This window comes from Manis pentadactyla, chromosome 7, assembly GCF_030020395.1.
Source record: "Manis pentadactyla isolate mManPen7 chromosome 7, mManPen7.hap1, whole genome shotgun sequence".
In the NCBI taxonomy this organism is placed as follows: Eukaryota; Metazoa; Chordata; class Mammalia; order Pholidota; family Manidae; genus Manis; species Manis pentadactyla.
Genome location: NC_080025.1, coordinates 128939335 through 128965824, shown reverse-complemented (window position 1 = coordinate 128965824; position 26490 = coordinate 128939335). Strand labels below are relative to the sequence as shown.

The following is a 26490-nucleotide window of genomic DNA, read 5'->3' as shown; positions in this document are numbered from 1 at the left end:
TCCTGGTCCCAGGCTGAGTGCTCGTCCTGTGCTTAGTTAAGTCTCATAGCAAGCCTCTGAGGTAGTTTCGTTACCCCTTCCTTACAGATGCCTAGAACAGAGAGTAACCTGCCCAGGGTCTTACAACTAATACACGTACGGCTAGGTTTGGAGCCCAAGTCCGTTTTGACCCCAGCCCACTAAATCTTTATTGCTGTTCTTCATATAGGAAGACTAAGAATAATAGCTAATATCTACTGAGCAACCACTATTTACCAGGCACTGTGCAGTGTTTCTCCAAACTACTACGCTCACAGGCAGGTCTGCCACTTACCACCTTTGTGATCTTGAGTAAATTTCTTAATCTCTTTTTGACTCAATTCCCTTCCTGCAAAATGAGGCTTAAAATATGGCTGTTGTGAAGAGTAAATGAATCAATGTATGTAAATCACTTAGAACACAGACTGTCACCGATTAATCCCTCATGAATTTGTCTTTAATAAAACAACTCTTTCTTCCATTCACAGGCAAGGAACCTAGGCTTGGAGAGATTAAGCAGTTTATTAGTCAGTATTGCCCACACTGCAGCACAGAAGTGATCATTAGTGGGGCGGGATGCGGGCCCGCCGGCAGGTGAGTGTCCCCCGGCAGGTGGAAGGCGTGCTGCTCCGGCGTTGCCTCGACAGGTGCTAAGCTAGCACGGCAGGCTGGGGGCCGCCTCGTTCCGGGTTCGGGCGTGCGGGTCAAGCCGTGTGTGTGTGTGTGTGTGTGTGTGTGTGTGTGTGTGTGCAAGCCGTGTGTGTGTGTGTGTGTGTGTGTGCGCGCGCGCGCTCCCGGACCTCTCCCAAAAGCACTGCGTGCGACACCTGTGCGCCGGAGCGGGCTGCCCCCGCCGCCCGGCGGGCACACTCACACCCGCCGCGCCGAGCCCCGACCCTGAGCCCGCCGCCCGCCCGCGCTCCCCCGCCCGCCGCGCTCCAGGGCGGAGTTTCCTCCTCGGCTCATTGTTCGCGGCCCAGCGCCAGCCCAGCGCGGCCCCTCCCGCCCCGCGGCGGCCCGCGCGCTTCTGGGGGAGGGGCGGGGCCAGGGGCCGGCGCGGATGGGACGGGAGTCGCCGCAGCAGCCGCCGGACCGCAGCCGCGCAGACACTGCCTGCGACGCAACCGCCCGCCGCTCCTCCGCCGCCTGGCTCCGCGCCTGCAGCCGGCTGTGCCGCAGCGGCCGCGAGGAGGGCCGCCGGAGCGCGCATTGGGAGCCACCGCCAGCGTCCCCGAGCGGCGCCCACGCTTCCGCGCCCGACCGCCGAGACGCGCAGCCACCTGCTCCAGGCCCGAGGCGGACACGATGAGCTCCGCACTGGCGCTCGCGGCCGCCCTCCTGCTGCTGCTTACGCTCCCCATGAACGGTGAGTGCCGGCCCGCCCGGACACCCACCGTCCGCGCCCGCTGCGCGCTAGCCCACTGCGCCTCGTGGCCGCACCCCGAGCCGCCCCTGCGCGCCCCGGTTGCTGGGGCCGACTCGGAGCCCTGACCTTGCAGCATCCACGCCCCTTCCAAATCCGAGAAAACGCCGCAGGTGCGGCGCCGCGAGCGTGGACTGCCTCTTCTCCGCTCGGGTGGAGGGGGCAGTGGGTTGTGCCGGGCCAGCGGGCGCGGCGGCGCTGAATGGGCTTGCGGGACAATCCGCGCAGGGACTTAGAGAGGCTCCAGCTTCTGCGGGATCCCCAAGTCTGATCACTCCTGTTCTCTGTGCTGGAGGGGATCAGGGATGGTATTGGTAGCTGTTTATTTCCAGGCAAAGCGGCAGGCTGGAAGCTCATGAGAAAGTCTCTGAGGCAGGTGACAAGCCTCCAGTAACAGCCCACGCGGGCGGGGCATTATGCATTCTCAGAGGTTTTACCTATCTGTGTGCACGCTCAGACACCTGAGTCCATGCTTGGAGAGGTGGAGGGGAGAAAGCGGACCTTCCCCAGACCCAGAGTCACCCGGCTGAGTTGGGACCCTGCTGTCATGTCAGCAACCCCCTTAGTGCCTGACTAGGAAGGGGAGACCTCCCAATCCCCTTGTATATACAGGAACTTCTCTTTCATGAAATCAACTTGGGTGCACCTTAAAAAAACACCCCCATATTTCTCTAAAGGTGAAATGTTACCCTTTTGGTGGAGGGACAGGCAGTGGCTACAAACCCAACCAGAGCCGGTGTCCCAAAGCCCCCAGGAACAGCTAGAGTCTCAGTCTCGGGAGAGAGGTGCATTTTTTCTCCACTGCCTGAGCATGTGTCTGTAGGGAGAAAGAGTGGAGGTGGTGCTTCCACCCCAGAAGGACTTCAGTGACAGCCCAGACAGGGATGGGACCCTGCTGCTGGCAGGGGCTGGCATTTGGGACTACACTCTTAGGAGAGATGGAATGGCAGTAGAGTCTCCTGTCTGCACCATGGGGAGCCTTTGGTGGGAAGGGGCTGGCACTTACAGCAAGCAGGTGGGGGCACCCTTCAGTGGGAGCCCCTGAGACTCCACCAGCCTGGCCAGAAAGGAAAGGGCACACCCAGGGGCAGAGGGTGTGTGTGCCAAGGAGGAGGCATAGTGTGAGGACCGGTCAGAACAGCTCTGAGAACGGCAGTTGCTGCGAATTTGCACGACCTGCAGGGCTGAGAAGATGCTGGAGTGCAGCCACTCTCCCCACTCCTGCTCTCAGGGCCAGACTTCAGTGTGGGCTCTGACGTGTGCTCTTTTGTAGGGAGAGGCCTCTTAACACCATCCAGAAGGGAGATGGGCTGTCAGGAAGGATGGGCTAGTTCTCAGAGCTTGTGGCCTAAAGAGGCTGAGCTTTGAGGAAAGGGTGGAGGGCTGGTCCACTCTTAAGAGGAGCTGCTCTGGAGCCACCAGTGGGAAAAGCTCCATGCCCAACTCCCTGCTGGCTTCAAGGCTGGGACTGTCTTCCCTGGCATGTGGGCACTGCCCAGAAACCATGCCTCTTTTCAGGAAGCCTTCCCTAAGCCTACCATGGGGTAGGGCACATGGCTGGAGCTTGATGCGCAGCAAACACTGAAGTAAACCCAAAACAAGCAGAACCCTGCTTCCACTCCCACCAGCAAGCCCTGGGTACCTATCCCTAAAAATGCTATTATTACACTATGCTGTGAGAAAGGGAAGTACTTTGAAAAGTATAAAGCGCAAGGGAGTGTTATTATTATTACTTAAATACACTGAGGCCAGAAAAGGCTTAGGGGTGCAGGCTTAGTGTTTAGTGGCTGTGCTGGATTTTACACCTTCCTGTGGCAACTCTGTAAGGACGCTCACCTCTGCCCTTCTGAAGGTGTGGCCACCTGGGCAAGTGTCGTCAGGGATGGTGTAACCCCCACAATGGCTGGAATCCTGTGATTCCATTCTAAACAACCTAAGTTTATAGTGCGCATCTCCTTAACAAAGGCATTGCCTCTGCACAGGTCCCCTGGGGGCTTATCTTTTAATACAGGCGATCATGCAGCCTAAAGCCTAAACAGCATTAAACCCAGGGGTGTGACAGTCCATTAGTGTTTTTTGATTTGATAAGCATTTGATTGACCCACATAGCAAGGTGTACCTCTGATCCTCAGTTTCCTTATTTGTAAGCTAGACCAAGAGAGAAGAAGGCACCTCTAGTTTCACATTGTAACATTCCTGGGGTTCTGTTACCCTCAGTTGCCAAAAGGCCAGGCCGACTTACACTATCAGTGAGGTCAAGTCATTTGATGGATGAATTCTGGGCGAGAGAAAGGCAGGCTCATGTGGTGGAAACACCCAGGCTTTGGGTCAGATGGACCTGTGGGACTGTAGACAAGATAGTGAATTTTGAGTCTGTTTCTTCATCTGTAATAAAACGAATCTACCTTGCAGGTTGCTCTGAAGGTTAAAGAGGACATATGTAATGAACTTGACATTGTGCCCAGCTCATGGAGAGCTCAGTAAATCCTGGCTATGATGATAATAAAGTGTATGTATTGAGAGCGTCATTTATCTAAGGCACCCCAAGCATCAGGATTCTGCTAATGATCGTGGTGTCAATTGCTATGTACTAATACAGACTGAAGCTTAAGTGCCAGCCACGTGGGAAAGGGAGGCAAGTGTAAAACAGCGATTTGGGAAGGGGTGATCTGGGGAGCGGGCTGAAGGAGGTGGGAGTTTATACAGGGACTTTAAAAGGGCCAGTGTGGAGTGAGAGACCATTTCCTGGGGGTGTTTGGGGCTGAATGCATTGCAGGGTGTAGGGGAGACAGTGATGGGAGACTGGGCATTGATAGTGGTTCTTGAGATGGGTCAGTGAGCTTTGGGAAGGCGTTGGGGAGGAGGTGGGCTTGCAAAGTGCAGAGAGAAAGTGCCATGGATGAGGTAGGGGATGGCAGGTGTTCTGGGGATGGCGCTGCTGGGACAGGGCTTTAAGGCAGCATGAGCAAGACTCAGGTAGGGCTGGAAGCAGACTGGTGTAAGCAGGCCTGAGAAGAGGTGGGGCAGGGGGCAGGCCAGGAAGGGACATGGGGCAACTCTGGAGGGACACAAGGCACCTGCCAGGCTGCAGCTTGGCCAGCGCTGTGGGGTGTGGCCCCAGGGAGGGGCAGAGAAGGGGAGCTGGTGTGCCTAGGAGTGTCCCCTGGTGGCCGCCCTGAGCCTCCAGATGGCGGGGCATGGAGGTGGGGAGAGGCCCGCCCCATGGAGACTCTACTGCATCTATCTTTTCATGATGAATCCGTGTCTGAGGGCAGAGCAGGGCCTCTGCTGGGTGCCGTCTCACACCTCTGCCCTTTAGAAGCAGAGAGTGGAAGGGGACTCCATGTGGTCTGAGGGAGGGCTGGAGGTTTAACCTGATCATCCTCAGGTATCACCTCTGCTAAGAAGCATTCCCTGGTTTCTGGGTGGAACTAAGTTGTGTCCCCTGGTCTGCCTGGGCATCTCCACCACTCAGCGAGGGCCTCAAGGGCAGGGCCCAGCAACACACTCACCTCTCCTGTGGTCACTTGTGTTTTCAGCCGGTGGGAACAAGGCCTAGCCCCAGGCCTCAGGCTCTCTGGAAGGTGGCCCCAGGCCAGCTCGCACCTGGGCAGGGATGCCATCCAGTGGGTTCTCTGCAGCAGCCAGAGCCGGCAGGAGCTTCAGGCAGAAGGGTCAGGGCTGCAGGGCGTGGGATCCTGGACTGGCCTAGTGGCTGCTGAGAGGACAGTTTAGCACTTAGCTTGAGGCCCTTCACTCTTAACTAAGGGAAGTGGGAGGAGCCCTCTGGACAGCTCATGCCCTTCTTGGGAGAGGGAGTCGGGACTTAGATGGCCCCTACCCAGGACAGGCCTGCTTCTGCACTGCCTTTGTGGCAGAGGCCAGGGTCCTCTATGAAGGTCTGCTGGATTGAAGCACCTCCTACATGCTGGACAAAGAGAATGACCTCCCCGTCTCTCCCACCCTGCTGAGCCCAGGCCCACCAGGAGACTTCCTCAGACCTGGAGGCCACAGCTCTGGGCTCACTTCCTATTTGGGCCCTCCGGTATGATGCGGGGCAGGGAGCTCAGCTGGTGGGGTTTCCTGTCACGTCTCGTTCCCAGAAACATGGGTGAAGTTGGATAGGCCTTTCCTTGTCATGTGTCCTGTCCACTTTGTGGAGACAAAGAAGCTCAAACGAGGTGGCTGCCCTGGCACTGGGACTCTTCAGCTCACAGGCCTAATGACTGTAGTGTTGTTTTAAGGATAGCCTTCAAGAGCATCTACACAAAACATACACTGCAGGGGCCTCTTTATATTTGTAGCAGCAATTACCATAGACTTCAAAGTAGGCTGTTCCAATACAATTCAACTGGCAAGGAGTAATTTCCTTACCTCTTCTAAATAACCCAGAAAATCATAGAACACAGAATTCTAGAGCTGGGGAGCCTTCTGGAAATCATCTACACCCACTCATTTTTCATGCAGGAATGCAGACCAAGAGTGTTTCGCCTGCCCAAGTTCCCAACAACATCCCAGGTGTGTGTGCATCAGCCCTGGAGCCTGGTAACTGGACTCGGCCCCTTCCATGCCAATTCTCTCCTGGGTATTGGAGAAACTCACTAAAACCCTTTTTCAGAAAGGGTTTCATGATGTTGCCAATCCTATGCTGTGCCCAGATTCTTTCCCCACCCCTCCACCATCAGGGAAAGTTGACTCACGGAGCCACTTTGCTACCCAAGAGTTAGGCCCTCTGCATACTATGTCACAGTGTTGGCCACCAGGCGTTAAGACTGTGTATGTCTGTCTCCCACTGCCTGTGAGCCCCTGTAGTGTCCAGCGCATCTGGCCAGAATCTGGAACAAAGAGGTGGTTAGAAATGCTTGTTGGATGACTGGTGCACAGATGTAGCAATCACCTGCAGATTCAGGAGCAGGCCTCACGCATCGCCCTACCCCAGCCTCCTGTCTGGGCTCTGAGCGCTGGGCTCCCCCACCCTGGACCACTATGGCTGTGGTCAGCACAGACCCCCAGCTTAGTTTGGCCTCTTGGCCACCCATCCTCCCTCCTTCTCCACCCCTTCCCCGCCACACACCACCACCACCCTCTCTTCCTTTGTAGCCTTATCCCCGTCGGGTCAGCCACCTCGAACTTCCCTAGGGCCAGGGCGCAGGGTGGCACCCTGTCCGCCAATTGTCACAGCCGGAAGGCTGTGTGCCTCAGCTCGGGGGGAGAGTCCTGAGGGGAATGGCTGCGCACGGCTTGCTGTGTGGCCCTGGGTTAGGGGGCAGGGGGCCCTCCTGAGCCAGGCCCCTGGAGACACATGGGCTGACCAGGAGCCCACAGCTGTCTGACCTCTAACCTTCCAGCCCCCTGGAGGCCAGGATTGATGAGGACATTTTGGAGGCCTCATACCCCTTCTTACTTGAAATTCACAGATCTCTGTCCAAGGGGCTTCTCCATCCCCATGTAGTCTGATTCCCTTGTTAACCTGGTTGTGTTCACCTAACCACAGTCTCCAGCCAGTTGGCATGAGGTTGCCTTTGGACTATGCTAGAGAGGGGAAACTGAGGCCCAGCACCAAGGACTTAGAGTAGATCACATAACCAGCATTTCTCCCAACCATCCACACGCCTCACTTTCTCGTTTGGTGAGCTCTCTGCTGGAATGCCACCTTCTTAGGCCTTCCGGGCCACATAGTATAACACGCCCTCTCCGCCTTACTCTGCTTGTTTTCTCTACAGCACTTCTCCCCTGACGTGTACGACTCTCTCCCGAGTAGGCTGTAACTTCAATGAGGGCAGGCACTTCTGCTGTTCAGTACTGTTGCTGTAGGACCTGGAGCAGTACCAGGCACATAGTAGGTGTTCAGCAAGTATTTGATGAGTGAGTGTGTGGCAGAGCTGGTTTAGAACCCAGAGTCTTGCCTGCCAGTGCTGTGCTCTGCGACTGCAAGGCTTCTAAGCTGATCCCACAAGAGAGGCAGGTGGCAGGCAGGGCTTGTCTACGCCTTGGAGGGACGGATATGTGGGCATGAGAGGAGCAGGGACTCCTGCAGGCTGGAGTGCTGTGGGAGGTGCAGCAGCCGCATGGCTCCCTCTGTGCCTCTCCCACCCAAAGGATACTCCAGTTGAAGATGAGGGTTTCTTGTTAGAAATTGACTTGGCTGCTCATAGCTACTGAAAAGTGGATTAAACAAGACAGAAGTCACACCTCTCATGTAATAGAAGTTCAGAGGGCTGGCATGGTGGTCCTGCCTGTTAGCTTGGTGGCTTGTGGTCCAAGATGGCTCCTTGGTCTCCAACAGTCACGCACACACGTGTGCGCGCACACACACACACACACACACACAGCCAACCAAGAAGGCTGCAGCAACTCTTTTGAGGGTACTTGCTAGAAACCACACACAGCATTTCCACTTACATTTTGTTGAACAGAACTTAGTCTTGTGGCCACGCCTAGCTGCAAGGGAAGCAGGAAAGAATACTCTTTTGGGGGAAGAGTAATTTTTATTTCAGGTACATGAATGCCTAATCAGAGTCAGTGGTTTTGTTATAAAGAAGCAGCAGAGAAAGGATATTGGAGTAGGTCACTGGCAAATGCTGCCATAGACCCAGTCCTTGGAAAGCTTGGGTTTCTCTGTAGCTGCCCTCAGTCCTTACTTTGCTTCTGCATGAGTGAAACACAAGCAGTTGTCCTCCATGACCTGAGGATTTGCCACCTTCTGGCTGAGCCAGTTCAGACTTAGCCCTGTTGTTTGTGGCTCCAGCCTTTTGGTACTGATGAAGCAGTTCCTTGTAGGAACTGGCTTCCTTCCACTCAGGTCCCTTGGCCGTAAGCTACACAGTGACCCCAGGTGCCCAGGTGATGACCCATGAGCAAGGCCTCTGCCAGGGCAGGCATTAGGGGACCTACTTTCCCCCACTGACCTCTGAATGGGAAGGTATTTCTGCACCCATTGAGGACAGGGCAGAGGGAGACACGACCATAGGAGTTTGGTCCATGCATGGACACTTGTGAGAGCAGTAGCTGGAGGCCAGGGGTTTTCAAATCGGTGGAGGTGTTCTGTGGGACACTGAGAGCTGGAGGGGGAAGCTAAGAGTAGGCCAGTTTGGGGGGACTTTGCATCCCATCCTCTTCATGCAGCTCTGCTCTTATCTGTTCTGTTTGGTAGATCTCCATATAGAAATTCCTTTGAGGAAAAAAGTTAACTGTCAAGAAGAAGAAGAAAAATTAAAATTTCTTGGCACAATACCCCAGGCTTTTAAGTTAGAAGCTTGGATTTTAGTCTGAGCTTTGGCACTTACTAACTTTGTGATATTAGGCTTGTTCCTTGGTCTCTTGTTTCCTCAGCCAAAAAATGGGCATAATGCCTTCCTGAACTGTAAGGGTTCAATTTAATCCCATCAGTGGTGTGCTTGACACATAGTAAGCATCAGAACATTATAGCTTTATTTCTTTTGCTGGCTTCAGCTCTAGCCCAGTGTGAGGTGTGTTGTCCTTCCAAGCTGGAGTGTCTGCAGGGACCCCACTGAGCCAGGCCATCCCCCTTTTAGTTACTGCCTTGTAGCAAGGTCCCTCAGGATGGGGGCCCCTTTTCCAGGAAGTTATGGATCACAGTCTGCAATGAGGGTGGGCTTAGCTAAGAAGGGGCTCTGATGGCCTGCACCCCGCCTTTCTGGTTCCCACCCAGGGGCTTCTTGCTCCTGCCTTAGGGAAGTGCTGTCCTTCGCTTTGGGGCTTGAAGTTAAAACTGGCTTTCCCGAGGCTCTGCCCATCACACTGTGAAACGGAGTCCCACATCCCGCAGCTCTTCTTCCACCTGGACTAATGCTTCTCTGGGTACCCTTGCGACACAGCTGCTGTCCAGGCTGCAGATCTGAGTCTGGCTTGCTAAATAGCCTTTCTCTTCATCCAGTCTCACCCTGACTCCAGCACCAAACTAGAGGTGATGCCAGCCAAGCCAGACAGAGAAGCATGATGGCAGGCTTCCTACAGCCATCTTTCCACTTCTCTGGGAAGCGGGGAGGCAGGCAAGCATGTGGGGCAAGCATCCAGAAGCTCATAGAAACCAGGGAACTGAGTATTTCCTCACAATGATGAGATGTGGGAGGGAGAACTACTCAGCTGCATTTGGCTTTCTGCCCAATAAACTCCAGTGAGGTATCATGCTGTGCCTCAGTTTACCCAAATGGTAGACCATTGGCTTTTTTTTAAACTTCTACAACTCGATAAAATAAGCTATGTCCCAAACTGTGTCCAAAGAGGACACTAGTAGTCTCATAACTAGTAATAGTTACTATGCTATCAGTAAATGCTTGATAAATGAATAAAAGGTTGTTGATGAATAAAAGAAATATTTCCAAGAAGTTTGGGAAAGGCTGCTTACTCTCTTCCCTTTTGCAGAAAGCCAAACTCATATTATCGTAAATGTCCCCAAGAAGTCCCTTATTACCTGTTTAATGGGCCAGTATTCCCTAAACATACATTAACCTTGGAAACATTTCCTTTCTTTGCTTCCTCTTTTTAGTAGAGAAAGTATTAACATCTCATGGGGAAACTCTGATATGAAGGTAGAGTGACCAACCTAGTTTGCTCAGGACCAAGGTATCCAGGGATGTGTGACTTCCAGTCTAAAACTCAGACAGTCCTATGGCAAGACTGGCGTGGGCTGGAAAAGCATCCCATAAAAAACACACCGGTGTGTGTAGGGCCTCCTCCTTTAGGGGATTTACAGGAAACCACATGGAAGGTTGTGGCCAGGATAAAGTCTCCTCGTACCAGCGGCTGTGCAGAAACAAGCCACAGCCGAGGCTGGCGCTTCTCACGGCTGCTTAGTAATGGTGGTGTTTCGCAGATAGAAGTTGGAGGCGTTATTAAGAAAATTGAGGATGCGTGTATATTTTGACATTTGATCTTTCTGCTCAGATGGGGGCAAACATGGTTTGCCCTGCTTCTGGCTGCTTTCTTTCCTGTTGTGTCTCTGCCCCTCTGCTTTGAGTCCCTGATCCTGACGGCATCACTTTTACTGTTTCCAATTCAGGCTGAGTCCGTCATCCAGTCATGCTGCCCTCCTGCCCTAGGGTTTGGAGAATGGGCATCGGGGGAATGGTCAGACAACCAGCCCTGCCTGCCACAGCAGCTCACCCAGCACACTGGTGCTTGGGACCTTCTTAGCTCTGGTCAAACAGGTCTTGCTGGGGTACATCTTGCTTGAGTTATCAGCTTGCATGTACTTTGCAAGCTTCCCCTAGCACATGAGGGCACCCCGCCCCTGGTGTCCACAAGGGCAGGGTCCCTTTGCCCAGGGAGATGTAGCCCTGCATCCCAGCCCTGAGGGGTGCTGTCACGTAGCATGTGGGCTGGGTTTCAGCCTGCCACTTTGTGCAGCAGCCCTGCTGCTCCCTTCCCCAGGCCCGGAGCTGTCAGTGCTCCCCAACACACCCCTTCTTCCCGCCAGGCCACCTTCATCTGGAGACCCCCAGGGCGCCGCACAGTTGCTTCTCACCCTGAGGTCATCCTGGTTCCTGGTTCCAGCTTCTCCATGGGTCAGGGCAGCAGAGAGCCTGTGCTGTGGCCCCTGGAGACGGCAGAGTGGGAGCTTGTCCTTAGCCTCTCGTTCTGCCTGGGCATCCTGGGACGTTGGCTTTACTCCCCAGCCTGGGGAGAATCAGAAGTCTGGTTCTGACCACAAGAGATCACAGCTGTGAATTCAGTAGGCACTCGTGGGCAGTTGTGTCACACACCAGCTCTGACTGCCCTGGGGGCACCTGTTCATTAAGCTTTGGGGATGTATGTGTGTGTCTGTGTGTATGGGGGTGATGGCAAGCAGGGAGCAGATATCCAGGAGCTCCTGAGTTGGGTGTTGAATAAAGAGCAGAAAAAGAAAATGGGTTTGTAAGAGTAAGATGCTCCATCCACTTGGGGCTGGGACTTCCCTGCAGGCCTCAGTTCTCTCTTCTGTGAATGAGGGGCTGGCCCAGGAGGTCCTGAGGACCTTCCTGTGTAGTATCTGCCTGATAATTTTGGCCCAGAACTGCTGGTGTAACAGGCTTGATTCAAGTGTGTGGCTCTATCCTGGAGGCCCGAGGGAGGGAGGGCCAGCTGGAGAGCACCAGTGCTTTGAGTCCCTGGGAATGGCTGGAGGTGGGGGACAGCCAGTGACACCTTGATTCCTGGATGATGCGATGGGGAGGGTGTGTGCGCATGTCCTGTGGCTCCTGGGGGACTCTCTGGGTCTCTCCTCTTAATCTCTCTCACCACAGGTCAGGGGCCTCCATTCCCTGTCCCATTGTCCCACTGAGGGGGAGCAGGAATTGAAGCCAGGAGCATATGGGCACTGTGCCCCCAGGATAGGGAGCCCACACTGGGAGCTGGACCCCAGAGCTCTGGAAGTCAAAGGAGGTGTGACCTGATGCCCCGTACTCTGGCCATCTGTCCAGCCCTCCCTTGTTGGGGATCAAGTGATGTCTAGGGTCCCTCTGGTGCTTGCGTCACGACAGGGATACTGAGGATGTGATGTCTGCATGGCTTCTAGAGCAGGGGACGTCACAAGCCAGTGGTCGTGGAGGCTGTGTACTGTGGCCCAGGCCGCTCAGTCGCTCCTTGCCTGTCTCTGGCCCCTGCTTGCCCAGCTGCTTCCTCGGTTGACGGGTGACTTCCTCCGGCTGCATCTTCAGGCATGTTGTGTGTCATCACTGTAAGAGCAAAGACCAGTCTGTAAGAGAAGATGAGAAGGGCAACAGACCTTGGGACCAACGTCTCTGATATCCCGAGGCCCTGGGTTGTGCCACCCTCAGGGCACTGCACCCACTTTCCAGGTGGGAAGTCTGAGGTAGGAGGATGGTTGTGATTTACCCAGTGTGGAGTCTTGAGGCTCCAGGTAGCCCCATCCACTTTAGGTATGCCTCAATGCTCTGGGCAGGAGTGGCCGGGTAAACTTGACCTAGACATCTGGGCTTCCACATCCAGCCTGCAGGACAGCAAGACTGGAAACACAGCAAAGAGAGGAGGAGGAAGGTGGGGACGGGAACACGTGAGGCCAGTGGACGAGAGACGGTGCCTCTCCTCCTTCCACCCATTTTGGAGCCCCAAGTCAGACTTCAGTATCAATCTTGTGTGATCTAAGCAATGTGACCCCTTTTCTTGACCTAAAAAATGTCAGAGGGAAACATTTCATTTTGCATGTGTGTGTGTGTGTGTGTGTGTGTGAGAAACATTTCATTTTGCGTGTGTGTGTGTGTGTGTGTGTGGAAACTAACTTCCTTGACTAGCTCTAACATCTCAAACACTGGGCCACTCCTTGGCTTTCTTTAGGCTTTTAACTCCACCACTGCCTCCCAGGCTCTGGGGGGACAAGGGAGCAGGTGTTCAGTTGTTTAACCATATGGATTTAGTAGGTTGGTTTGTTCTTTTTAAGAAATACCTCCACCAGACCCCGTGCCCCAGAGGCATAAAGAGCTCCCCTCCCTTCAGACACCAAAGAGATCCAGGTTCGGTGCCCTCAGGAGTAGGCATGCTCCCTGCCAAGCCTGAGCCCCCTCCTTGCCGGCGCTCAGGGCACTCCCGCCTTCCATCCAGGGACTGTGCCCTGAGGTGGCTGACTCTGCAAGAAGGATGCAGGTGTTATTCCTGGAAGGGGAGAATTCTCTCCAGGACAGAAAAAAAAAGTTTGGGAATTTGGAAATCTGTGCCAGCTGCCTTAACCTTCGGCTTCCACCAGGCGGAAACCGTCCTGCCCAGGGAAATTCACAGGCCCCGCTTCACAGCACTTTCTCACTCAGCGCCCAGAGGCAACTCTCCCACCATCTACGCAGGACTTCCCTCTGGCTTCTGGCCGTTGTTTGTTTTTGCCCTGGCGTGGAGACTGGTCCCTGGCGGAGGTTTCCAGGGGCGGCAGAGAAAGCCAAACACATCTGGCTGGCTCCTTTTGGGGCCTCGGGAGGGGGGCGGTGGCGTGGGAATGAGAATGTGCTCCCTCACAGAAACATTTAGGAAGGTTGTTTTGAACTGACTGCTGAGGGAAGGGCTGAATGCCAAATGAATGCATGCTTTGGCTCTGGAAGCACGCATGTGCCTGAGGAGTTAGAGGGCAGCAGGTGTGCCTGGAGCAAGAGATGGGGCCAGTTGGAAAGCTGTGCAGGCGCGTGCAAACCTGGGTCAGTGTTTGTGCGAAGCAGAGCGCTCACCTCCAGGACAGCCCAAACTGAGTCCTGCTCCCACTCCCCAGTGACCCTGGTCTGAATCTCCTCTCCTGGAGCAAAGTGGAGGCACCTTGTCAGAGGGTGATGGGATCACACATCACGCCCTCAGCTCCGTGTCTGGCCCATATGGTAAGGCCACAACAAGTGCTAGTTCTAAGTTTAAGACTAATGATGATAAACTGCTTTTGATGGGTGGGTTTGTAGAAAACTCTACCACTGAAGAGAGGAAGTGCATCCCATGCCCTGCCTGCCTACACCTCGGGCCTGACCAAGCACAGCAGGCCACGCAGCCCTGCTCCTTTACCAGAGCCCTTGATACAGACATTTGTGTCTTCAGCGCACAGTAGGATGTTGGCAGGACTATCAGCCCAGCTTCCTATCCAGCCAGCTCTGCGCCTCTGTAGACATATGGAGTATTTTGACATTTTCCCCCAAAGCTTATAAACTTCTTAAAAATGTTAATTTTGTTCCAACATAGAGATTTCTCTTCTCTTGACAAACAAGGGGACCAAGGCCCCAGGAGTTCCTCCGGTTCACAGAAGACCAGGTCTTCATCCCTAGGGCTCCCTCTTCCTATGGAGGCTTCATGTACATCACACATGGGGCCCTTGAAACCCATCTTAAGGACAGGCTGCAGGGCATGCTGCCTCTCCCCAGGGTGCTATCCTGTTGCCCTGACCTTTATACTGGGAGCCCTTCCTGGCAGGCGAGGTGAACGCAGTCAGCTGGGCGTCACCCCCACCCGCCTGCAGGCCAGTGGGTTGGCAGCTCCTGGGCACGCTGCCTTGTCAGACAGATCAGGATTCACATGGTCTGTAGCAGGCCGAGGGATTAGGAGGCCCCGGGAAGGCTGTTGTTTTAAGGAGGTTAGTCTTTCCAGCTCAGGAAGGAGCCCCAGACTCTTCCCTGGGCAGGCTGGCAGCCCCCACACGAAGCCTGACACACCACCTCCAGGCTGACACAGGCCTGTGCACAGCCCTCTTGTTGGGAGCAACACCAACAGGTGGCTCAGAGGCAGGCTGCAGGCCCAGGACGGGAAAGGAGCCGGAGCAGCGCAGTGGGGCTCAGGTTGGGGCAGGGTGGCAGTGTCCGGCACTGCTACTGCTTGGAGTCTGCACTCTCCTCTTACCGCTCTGTCTTCAGCAGCAGAATTATAATGAGTAATCGGAAGAATGCATTTGGAAGCTTCCTGCTGAGGAGCTCAGTCCTGTTGCAGGGTCTGGGGGTAGGGAGTTCTGCCCTCTTACCCCCAATTGGAGCGCTTCTGATGAGGGTGGGTGGGGGTGTGCAGCCAACTCTGGCCTGATTGTCATTAGGAGGAATTGCAGAGGTCATTGAAGCCACCCTGCTGAATCATGTGGAAGCTAAGGCCTCCTGAGATGGTATGTCAGGGAAGAGGGTGACAGCAGGGTCCCTATAGGGCATGTTTCCCTGCTCCCCACTCTGCACCTGCCACTCCCCTTCTTCCAGGTCCATAGCTCTGAAAGCCCAGATTTGAGTGACAACTAGCTGGCCAGGGAGTGGGGTGCAGATGACAGAACTCAGAGAGTGGTCCCTGCAGGGAAGGCCTGAGATTCTGTCTGGGTGTAGGACCTGGGCAGCAAGGGAGGAGCTCAGGATATGGGGCCTGGAGCTGGCCCTTTTGGGTTATCACCCTCCCGGTGCTGTGCAGGGCCCAGCAGCTACAGGCTCTGTCTACACAGCTCAGCTCAGCCTCCACCCGGACCTGTTTGAAGTGCAGACATGTTGCCAAGAACATGACCTATAGTGTTCATGCACAGTGGCCTTGCACTGGAAGCCCTGAATGCCCATGGGCAGTAGAATAGATAAACACATGGTGGCAGGTTCACAGGACAGAGTCCCGGACTGTGGTGACGGTGAATTGCTTGCAGCTGCACACACTAGGAGGGTGAATCCCATGAAATGTTGAGGAAATGAGCCAGACCCCAAAGTCAGTGCTCTTTACAGAAGTTTGCCAACCCCGCTTACATACATGGCTTACATGGTGTGAGCCAGTGATACACAATTCAAAACCCAGAAAAAAAAAACTGTGACACTTAAGTCAGAAGAGCGGTTACCTTTGGGATGGAGAGTGACTGGCGAGGAACATGAAGGGCCTCGGAGATTCAGTGTCCTATTCCGTGATCTGAGTGTTCCATTGGCACGTGTGGTGGGTGCGTGTCTCTGAATGTATGTAATTCTTCAGTGAAATGTTTAAATAAAGGTAGAACGGGTTGTTCTCTGAAGACCTCCTGACTGAACACAGCAGGAGTTACGCTGAACCCCTGGCAGCAGGCACTCGACTCAGCAGCCAAAATCCCAGGCCCCAGGCAGATGGTTCAGGTGGGCAGCTCAGGGGGGAGAGGCTCGTGGACCAGGGGCAGGCAGCCCCCAGAGAAGAGAGAGGACTCCAAGTTAGGAGCACTGACCTGCTGTGTCTGCCAGCCAACTCCCACCCCTGTCCAGCCCGACCCCAGCTGTCACTGGCCGCTTCCACAAGGGTCAGAGGGAATGCAGCGCTAGTGGCTCCGTTCCCTGGGGACACACTCAGCCAGCGTCACTGGGATGGGTGCTGTGCACGTTCCAGGGCATGAGGGGGGTGGCCACAGATAACAGCCATACAGAGAAGGGCGGGCCTTCCTGAAAGGACCACGGGGTACATGTTCACCCCTCTGATGTCTGTTATTGGACTATGGTGATCTTAGATTTTTAAATTTTTTATTATATATATATTTTTGAGTAGGTAACGATTTAGGCATTTCCCTTTGTGATATGAGTTGCAAATCAAATACTGAGTTTTCCACCCATGGCTCAGTTTCTAGACTAGCACAGGTGGCTCTTGGGCTCTTAAGGGAAAACATAGAATAGGGCCTACAGCTGTATAAACACGTAGGCTTATAGCCCAGGACCTAGAGGGCATTGTGTACATCAGGGGCTGGCAAACTACAGCTTGGCAGCCAGCATTTGTAAATAAAGTTTTAGTGGAACCCAGGGACGCCCAGTGATGCCCTCGTATTTCCATACTGTCTGTGGTTGCTTCTGGGCTACAATGAAGTTGAGTAGTTGTGACAGAGACCTGTGGCCTGCAAGGTCTAAAATACTTACTCAGTGGCTCTTTACAGAAGTTTGCCAACCCCTCTTACATACTTTACTGTCATGATGTCAATATTCTACAAATGGGAGGCAAGGCCCAAGAAACTGGAGTGACTTGCTCAAGCAGTGCCACAGGCTAAAAACCAGCACCCCTACCCCCTGCCCTTCACCTGCTGCTGTCTAGAAAGAAAGCAGCTCCCTGGGCCTCCTGACCACTTACTGGCTGTGGTGTTGAATAGGGCAGTTACCTTCTTTCACATGGTTTATTAATAACAGAAACTTCTGGAGTGCTTGTTTTTTTCCCAACAGTAAATGAGGTACCATACAAACACCCCAGTCCCCAGCTGATAGTCAGTACATCTTAATACTTGAGTTCCCCACCTTGTAATCGTTAGGCACTTATCTGACGCTTCCACCTTCGTGCATACCCCTCAGGGTGGGATGAGGCAGGAGGTGGAAGGGATGGTTTCGTTTTACTGAGGAGGAAACCCAGGCTTGAGAGGGAGGTGGGTTCACCTGGCCCCCTGGCCCCGGCTTCCCCCTCACCCCGCCATGTGGCCGTGAACACCAGGCACTGGTCTGGGAGCCCGGCTGACCTTAAATAGCCCTCAGAGAAGAGAGGCTCTTGCCCAGCCCTCCCTGTGAGGTCTGGGGCTGCTGTCAGGGCAGAACTGCAGGCCGCCACAGGAAGGGCCGGCCTTCCTTGCCCCTGCTTGGCTCCCCCCAAGGCTTCTCCGGGTTGGTGAGGGAACACTTCCTGGAGCCAGGCCCCACCCAAGCCTCGAGTTCCTCTTCCTTCCCCAGGAAGATTCCGGCTTACCCCTTGTCTGGGAATTCGCTTGGCCGTAGCCACCCTGATGCTGTCATCTCCCCCCACCCTCTCCCCTCACTGGGAAACCTGGGAAGAGCCCACCGGGTCTGTGCCCACCATCCTCTGGTCCAGCTGTAGAGGCGGGAGCATCCCCAGAGGAAGAGGCGTGCTGTAGGTGGTTCTGTCCCAAGGGCAGCTGCAGCCGGGGCAGGAACTGGGGGCCTTTCCCCTCTCCCTTAACTGAGCACTTCCTGCCTGTATTCTAAATGCTTAAAGGTGGTAAGAAAGTGAGTACTTAGTCTTATTACCCTCCTCTTCACTTTTGACAGGTGGGGAAACTGAGGAACAAGTGAAGACACTTGCCTGGCACACACCAGGGTTTGGTGGAATGGGACTTGAACCCAGGTGGTGGGGCTCCTAAGTGTGTGCTTGTAATCCCCCCAGACTGCTTTTGTGGAGGAAGAGGGGTGGGAGAAGGGGCCACACAGTGGGGTGGGCAGGGATATGTGCAGACTGGAGCCACTGGGTACCCTCAGGCTCTGCACCTCTCTCCAGGTGTAGGGGACAGGGAAGAAGGAAGAATTACTGGGGCAAAGTCCTCTGGCCATGGTGCCCTCCCCTGTGGGGAGGAATGTACCGACGGGAAGCTTGCCCTTCACCATTGCTGGGGACATCCACGCTGGACAGCAGCTGTCCTCTTCTGTCCAGGGAAACTGCCAGACAGGGTCCCACTCTGGAAGCAAGTGTCAGGCAGACCAACTGAAACAGGCTGATAAGGGCAGAACAATTCTAGATTTGGAGAATATCCAGAGTTATCTCCCCGAGACGGCAGCTCTGGGCCCCCCTGGGGGAGGGGATGCCGAGGAGCTGGGCTTGGTGACCGCTGGGGTGCTGTCCTGCTTTCCAGAGGCACTAAGAGGGCAGAGTCACAGCAGAGCCAGCAGGGCTGCCAGGGCCCCGGGGAGAGGGCAGGGAGGGTGGAGCATGACCAAACCTGTGTCCACACGTCTGTGTGACCCGTTGGCCCAGTGGCTGACAAGGGCAGGCTGGGGCCCTGCCCTTCCGCACACAGACAGTCGGAGCAGTCCTTCTGCTCCCACCCAGCCCCGTCCCAGGCAGCGCAGGCCGGGACAGATGCCACTGCCTGGGTGGCCTAGCAACAGACATTTCTCCCAGTTCTGCAGGCTGGGAATGCATGATCAGGGTGGCAGCATGGTCGCCTCTGGTTGGGGACCCTCTGCCTGGCTTGTAGATGGTGCGTTTTTACATGTCCTCACCTTCTAAGGACACTAATCCAATCAGCGGTTCCACTCTAATGACCTCATCTAAAGTTAACAGCCTCCCGAAGGCCCCATCTCCAGATGCCATCACACTGCAGGGTTGGACTTCAGCATATGAATCTAGGGGGACACAAACTTTTAGTCCACATGCCGGAGAAGTTGACGAGGTGCATATCTGGGGCTCTTGAGCCAAGCAGAGATACAGAGGGTACAGAGAGCAGCTCTAGAGGCCACTGTCCCCATTTTTGAGATGGGGACCTGTGGCAGACCAAAAAATGCTCCCCTCCCCAGAGATGCATACATGGAATCCCTGAAGCCTGTGGTTACCACTTCATTTGGACCAAGGGTCTTTGCAGGTGTAATTAAGAAGCTAAGGATCTTGAGATGAGATTATCTGGATAGGCCATACATCCAATGGCAAGTTTCCTAATGAGACACATAGATGAGGATGCAGCAATGTGACCATGGTGGCAGAGACAGGAGTGGCATCTGTGAGCCCAGGAGCGCCACGGCCGCCAGAATCTAGAGGGGGCAAGGAGGGGTCCCTGTGGAGCCTCTAGTGGAAGTGTAGTCCTGCTCACACCTCAGGTGTCTGGCCCCCAGAACTGCAAGAATAAATACTGCTTTCAGCCACTGGGTCTGTGGGAATTTGTTATGGCAGCCAGAAGAAACTGGTGCAGGGCCCAGGCACAGACAGGGTCGGGCCTTCACCAGCTCAATGCAGCCCTGGGAGAGCTGGTTGGCAGAGGTGAGAGGAGTCAGCGGCCTGGCTCCCCTCCCAGGCTCCCAGCCTACAGCCCTGACTTCCTTTCCCAGCTGCCGTCCTCTGCCCACAGCCCCTTGATGCTGCTCTTCACCCGGTCAGGCTCCCCCACTGTGCCATCCCACACCAGTGCCTGCCGAGGACTTTGGGAGCAGGGAGACTGGTGTTCTTATGGCCACAGAGGAAGAGCATTGATAAGGGGCCGGGTATCAGATGACGGAGATACCAGAGCAGTTCCGACAGCCTCCACGGACAGCACCCACACTGGGGCAGAGAGCGGAGCCTGGAAGGGCCTGGCCTGTCCAGGGAAGGAATGAGTGCTTGCTGAGCGAGAGGGTGGTAGTGGGGGAGGATGACCAGACTCTGCAGTGGCAGGGGACTTGCGAAGACCCACCTGGACTAAAGGGTGTTGCCTTAAACCACAGAAGCACAGAAGTGGGGACATAACATAGAGGGAGCATCAGGTCCTTCAAAATGAGGAAAGGAGAGCGAGAGGACCAATGCCATGTAGGGAATGTGTGATGTGCTCCCCTGCGGAACGTCCTGGCCAGTCCCATAGTGTACCTCGAGCGCCTCCCAGCGTTTTGGGCAGCCCAGGCCCTTACTGACCCAGAGTTTGGGACCTGCATCCTTCCAGAGCTCCCCCATTCCACCCCACTAATTCTCACCTACCACCCAGGAGCCTGGCAACAGGCCTGAGATGGCAGTAGGATTGGGGGTCTGAGAAGGGTGGGCTCTACAGAGCTGTGAGGGGCTCAGCCTCCAAGCAGGCTGCTACCGAGACAGCATCATACCACAGCCTCCCGGGTCACTAGCAGTGCCTCCTCCTGGGAGGGAAGAGGCTTGTGACACTGCGGTATATGCTAGACTAATGAGTTTTGAGGTCGTTCAGCTCTTGGGAAGGAGGCCCCAAGTAAGACCCCTGAAGTGGCTGGTTAGGATGGCTCTGTTGTCACAGCAGAAGTAGACGGCTGTATATGGCGTCTTGCTTAGGCATGTGCCTACCCATCCTCAGGGACCTAGGAAATCATCTGGTCCATTTCACAGGTGTGTTTTAAGAGGGTTAAGAGCAGGGCCAAGGACTGGCCCAAGGCATCAGGGACCAGATGCAGAACTGGGACTAGAAGGCTCAGATCTCCAGAGTCCCACCTTGTGCTTCCTGTTACCACACCAATCCAGAAGATACCAGCTGCTGCTGCCTGGTTTCTGCCGTTTTACTGTCCCCATGGAAGCCTCTTGGTTTTATTTTCCCAGAGCTAATGGTAGGAGGGGTAGTAAGCTGGGGGTAGCAAAGGGAGGAGAGGTGGACGCTGGTGTCCAGGCCTGGAGCCTCCCATCTCGTTGCCTTCCTGCTCTCCTTCCACACGCCCTCTTCCTGGGGCATTCTTTCCAGTTTCCTGTCCCGCTATTAATAGTTGAGAGTCAGTCCCAGGGCTCCCAGCGCCAGAACAGGAGGAAGTAGGCCCTTACTGAAAGATGAGAGCAGTGTCATCGCCCCAGGGCAGGAGGCTGACGTCCAGCTCCAGCTCCCCCTGGCACCCATGCCCCCCCACTGGAGTTGGGCATGTGGAGGAACTGGCATCTTGCTAGCACAGCCCCTTGCCCCATTTCAACACAGCCTCAGACCTGCTTCAGGACCATCTCCTCATGGCCGGTATCTACTAACCGCTTTGGCACTCCCCATCATTCATGGAAGATTTTCCCTCCTTTCTCTCCATCTCAATGCACGCCCTCATTCTCAGTGGCCTCAGTACCATTTGGATAAACAAATGACAAATAAACATGGGCTCTCCATTTCTTGACCTTTTCCCACCTCTGCTTCATTCAGCCGTTCCTATTTCACACCCTGAATGTCGTCACCACCACAAATTGCACCACTTCTGAAATATCACTCTTGGATCACTATTTCTCTACCTCCAATTCATTTGTTCAGGTACATCCATACCATGATGATTGAACTTGAGACAGCCAGTCTGGTGACCCACCACTTCCTCACTGCCTGTCAGTCCTCATACTATCCAGCCTGTATTTCACTATCCTCCATTATAATTCCTACTTTACAAATATCCTCAAGTCCCTTGCACCCTGTCCTGTCATCATACTGAGTAAAACCCCACTCCCAGAAGAACCTTGCCTCTACTTTTTCCATGCCTATGCCCAAGCAATAGAACACAGCAAGGGTAAAAAAAAAAAATCACACACTGATTGGATTAACTTTGAATTCATGATTTCATGCCTCACTTTGGCATCAAATACTACTTAGTATTCATCCTGTATTTCTCTAGTATAGTGGTTCCTTTTCAAAGTGTGGTCCTCTGACCAGTGGCATCAAAGTCATTTAGGAACTTGTTAGATAAGGAAATTCTCATGCTCTATCCCCAAAGGAGCATTCTTTTTTTTTTGGTATCATTAATTTACAATTACATGAGGAACATTATGTTTACTAAACATCCCCCATCACCAAGTGCCCCCCACATACCCCATTACAGTATCTGTCCATCAGTGTACTGAGATGCTATAGAGTCACTACTTGTCTTCTCTGTGTTGCACAGCCCTCCCCGTGCCCCCCCTCATTATACATGCTAATCATAATGCCCCGTTTCTTCCCCCCCAATCCCTCCCTTCACACCCATCCTCCCCAGTCCCTTTCTCTTTGGTAACTGTTAGTCCATTCTTGGGGTCTGTGAGTCTGCTGCTGTTTTGCTCCTTCAGTTTTTTCTTTGTTCTTATACTCCACAGATGAGTGAAATCATTTGGTACTTGTCTTTCTCCGCCTGGCTTATTTCACTGAGCATAACTAGCTCAAAGGAGCATTCTTATCAGCTAGTTCTAGCATCTCCTGCCTACAAAAAGAAAAGCCAAACTTTCTAGATGAGATGAGCTCCCTCCAGTGACTGCCATATTTCTCTACTCCTCTTCATACCTAACTAAAGGAGAGAGTTATCTACACACACAAGCTCACGTCCCTCCCATTCACTCAGTCTTCAGTCAGTCCAAGTCAGGCTTCCACCTGCACTGTTCCCATGGAAACTGCAAGTTGAGGTTACCAGGGACTTCCACATTGCCAATCACATCATTCAGTCGCTCCCTCCTTGGGAAAAAAAATCAGAGACCCCTGTTATGTGTTCCTGTTTCCCCCTAGAAGTAGCTGTTATCCTAATAAGTATTGCATTCTCTGTAAAATTTTAGTAATACTTTCAGTTTCTATCTCTAAGAATATATTAAGTTTTGCCAAGTTTTGAACCCTATAAAAATCATATAAATAAGTATTCTTGCTTTTGCTTTTATTCAGTATTTTTTTAGAATAATTCATAATACATGTATAATAAATAACATAGATATATAATACATATATAACATAGTACATGTCCACTGACTTTCAGTGCTAAGTAGTGCTCCAGTATAGGAGTATACTGTAACTTATTTATCTATACTATTATTGTTGACAAACATTTGCTTGTTATGTATATGGGGCCAATATAAAAATCCTGTAGGGCCATCCTTATGCATGCATCCTGATGCACACATGTGGATCTCCCTGGGTTAAATGCCTAGTGGTACAATTAAAAGTCGTAGATTTCAAGATGTGTGCATGTTTCACCTTGCTCGCTAATGCCCAGCTACTTTCCGGTGTGTTGGTATCGATTCACACTACTCCAATATTGTTACTGCCGCTTAAAATTTTTGACAATCTAACAGGTATGAAATAGTTCTTACTTGGTTTTGCATTTGCCTGGTGACTAGCATATTTTCAGATATTCATTGGTTTTTTTGTGCTACTTTTAATATGAAATACCTTGTTTCAACCTTTCAGTCTACTTTTTGGGGGGTTTTCTTATATAGAGAAGTTTTAAAAATTATGTTTTAGATAATAGATACTAATCTTTTATGGCTGCATATTGCAACTATCTTCTGATTCTGTTTCATTTCCCTTTTGGTTTCTTTTGAATTTTAGATGTACAGAAAAGTTGCAAAGATGATACAGAGTTCCATGTACCTTTCCTTCAGCTTACGTAACCATGGTACATTTATCCACTAAGAAATTAACCCTGGTACACTACTATTAACTAAACTACAGACTTTATTCATATTTTACCATTATTTCCACTAATGTTCCTTTTTGTTCCAGAATATGACCTTGCATTTAATCACCATGTCTAACTAATTGGTGGCAGTTTCTCAGTCTTTTCTTATTGTTCATAATCTTGACGGTTAAGGTACTAGCCGGATATTTTGTAGAATGTCCTTCAATTTGGGTGTGTCTGCTTTTTCATAATTAGACTGGGGTTATATATTTTTAGAAAGATGATGACATTGGTGAAGTGTCCTGTGAAGTGTCACCAGGGGACCTGCTGACTTCCTGCTGGTCATGACACCATTGGTGGTACTGGGTTCAGATGATGTGTGTCTCCCAGGTCCCTCTACTGTAATGTTGTTACTATTTTTCCCTTTCCATTGTCTGTCAGAAGAGTCACTAAGCCCTTCCCACACTCAGACGGGGTCGGGGAGAATATCTTCCTCCCGGAGGTGGGAAGAGTATCTGCAATTTTGGGGAATTCTTCAGTAAGGATGATTTTGTTCCTTCTCTCCCACTTATTTTTATATTCAGTCATTTACCAGCATGTACTCATGGAAATTTATTTTATTCTTCGGGTTCCAAACCAGTGTTTATTTTGTTGTTCAGATTGTTCAAGGTCTGGTCTTTGGGAGCGCTTTCAGGTTGGTTGCTGTGTCTTTTGGACTTGCCAACTTTTTTTTTTTTTTTTTAGCAGTTCCTTACTTTTTGGCGTTAAAAGGCACTCCAGGCTTATCTTGCTTTTTCCCTATGTCAGTACTAGAATCAAGTCATTTCTCCACCGAGTCCTGCTTCATTTTTTTGGAGAATGGCTGGGTCTACTTGATGCTACTCATGTGTCACTGCTTCTAGACCCTCTCAGTGGACAGAACCAGGAAATGTATGTTTGTGTGCACACTAAACCATTTATGCACGCATCTATATGTTTCCTTATGTATAAATATTAAATCATGAGTTCATACTGACGTCTGTCTCATCAGGCATCACAGGCTTCATTTAGCTTCCTCCTGGTTTATTTGTAACTTATTTCTCTCACAGTGAGAACCTGGCTCATGTTATTTATCATTTATTTACTCAGGTATCATCTCTAGTATACCTGTAGATTTAAGGTTGATAACTCATACTCTTGTGAGACACAAATTTACCACTTAGAGTGCACTGTTTATGTGTACTTTTTGTAGCTTTACAATATCCAGGCAAAAAACTATTTTTCAGTTACTTTGGTCAACTGCCCACTGCCCCCAATCCCTCCAGTGAAGTTATATATTTGTAACAAATTTAAATTTGCTTTTATAGTGTCCATTACATCCTGGGATTTCCTGAACATCTCAGTTGATTCCCCCCCGACTAAATTTGCACTGAGTAAAGTTAACTCTTTGGGATGTACAATTCTGAGTTTCATCAAGTGCAATCTTGTATCCGTCATCCCAATGCTATATATAACAGTTCCACTGTCCTAAAAGTCAGTTCCTCCCCCTTCTCTCAGCCCCTGGTAATCACTGACCTATTTTCTGTTCCTATAGTTTTGCCTTTTCCATACCATCATATAAATGGAATCAAACTCCATGTAGCTTTTTTGGCTTCTTTCACTTAAAATGTCTTTAGATACATCTATGTTACATGAATCAATAGTTTATCCCTTTTTTTTTCATAAGATTATTTTATTTATTTATTTATTTATTAAATTTTATTTTGGTATCATTAATCTACAATTACATGAAGGACATTGTTTACTAGGCTCCCCCCTCCACCAAGTCCCCCCCACATCCCCGTTCACAGTCACTGTCCATCAACATAGTAAGATGCTGTAAAATCACTACTTGTCTTCTCTGTGTTGCACAGCCCTCCCTGTGCCCCCCCTTCTTTTTTTCCCACCCTTATCCCTCCCTTCCCACCCATCCTCCCCAGTCCCTTTCCCTTTGGTAACTATTAGTCCATTCTTGGGTTCTGTGCTTCTGCTGCTGTTTTGTTCCTTCAGTTTTCTTTTGTTCTTATACTCCACATATGAGTGAAATCATTTGGTACTTGTCTTTCTCCGCCTGGCTTATTTCACTGAGCATAATACCCTCTAGCTCCATCCATGTTGTTGCAAATGGTAGGATTTGCTTTTTTCTTATGGCTGAGTAATATTCCATTGTGTATATGTACCACATCTTCTTTATCCACTCATCTACTGATGGACATTTAGGTTGCTTCCAATAGTTTATCCCTGTTATTGCTAAGTCATTGTTGTATGGATGTATGACAGTTTATCTGTTTACTTGTTGAAGGGTTTCTTGATTATTTCCAGTTTGGGGTGATCATGAATAAAGCTTCTATAAACATTTACAGGTAGGTTTTTGTGTGACCACAAGTTTTCAGGTCTTTCAGGTAAATACATAAGAATGGAATTGCTGGGTCATATGGTAATTGTGTGCTTAAAGAAACTACTAAACTGTTCTTCCAAAGTGATAGTACTATTTTGCATTTCCACTAGCAATGTATGAGAGTTTCTGTTTAACATTTGGTGTTGTCAGTTTGTTTTTAGCCCTCCAGTAGGTGTGGCATGGTACTGCATTGCAGCTTTAATTTGCATTTGCCTAATGACTAGTGAAGTTTAATATCTTTTCATAAGCTTACTTGTCTTCTGTATTTTCTTTGGTGATTTTTCCCTGTAGATCCTTGTCCATTAAAAAATTAAGTGAATTTTTAGTTGTTGAATTTTAAGAAGTGTATGTTTTCCCCCTTACTGAACTGGCTAGGACTTCTATCACAATGTACAATAGGAGTGGTGAGAGAGAACATACTCGCCTTGTTCCCAAATAGAGTGTTCAATCTCTCTTGGAGATATCATTTATTAGGTTAG

At 51.7% G+C, this 26490-nt stretch overlaps 1 protein-coding gene across 1 annotated transcript in view; it reads left to right on the top strand.

Moving 5' to 3' along the window:
* The first annotated feature begins 594 nt into the window (after positions 1-594).
* Positions 595-26490, top strand: part of PODXL (podocalyxin like) — a 44798-nt gene continuing 18902 nt past the window's right edge. The window contains exons 1-2 of the mRNA XM_057504980.1: positions 595-665; positions 831-1384. Coding sequence (XP_057360963.1) covers positions 595-665; positions 831-1384 — 625 coding nt within the window. The remainder of the gene's footprint in view (positions 666-830; positions 1385-26490) is intronic.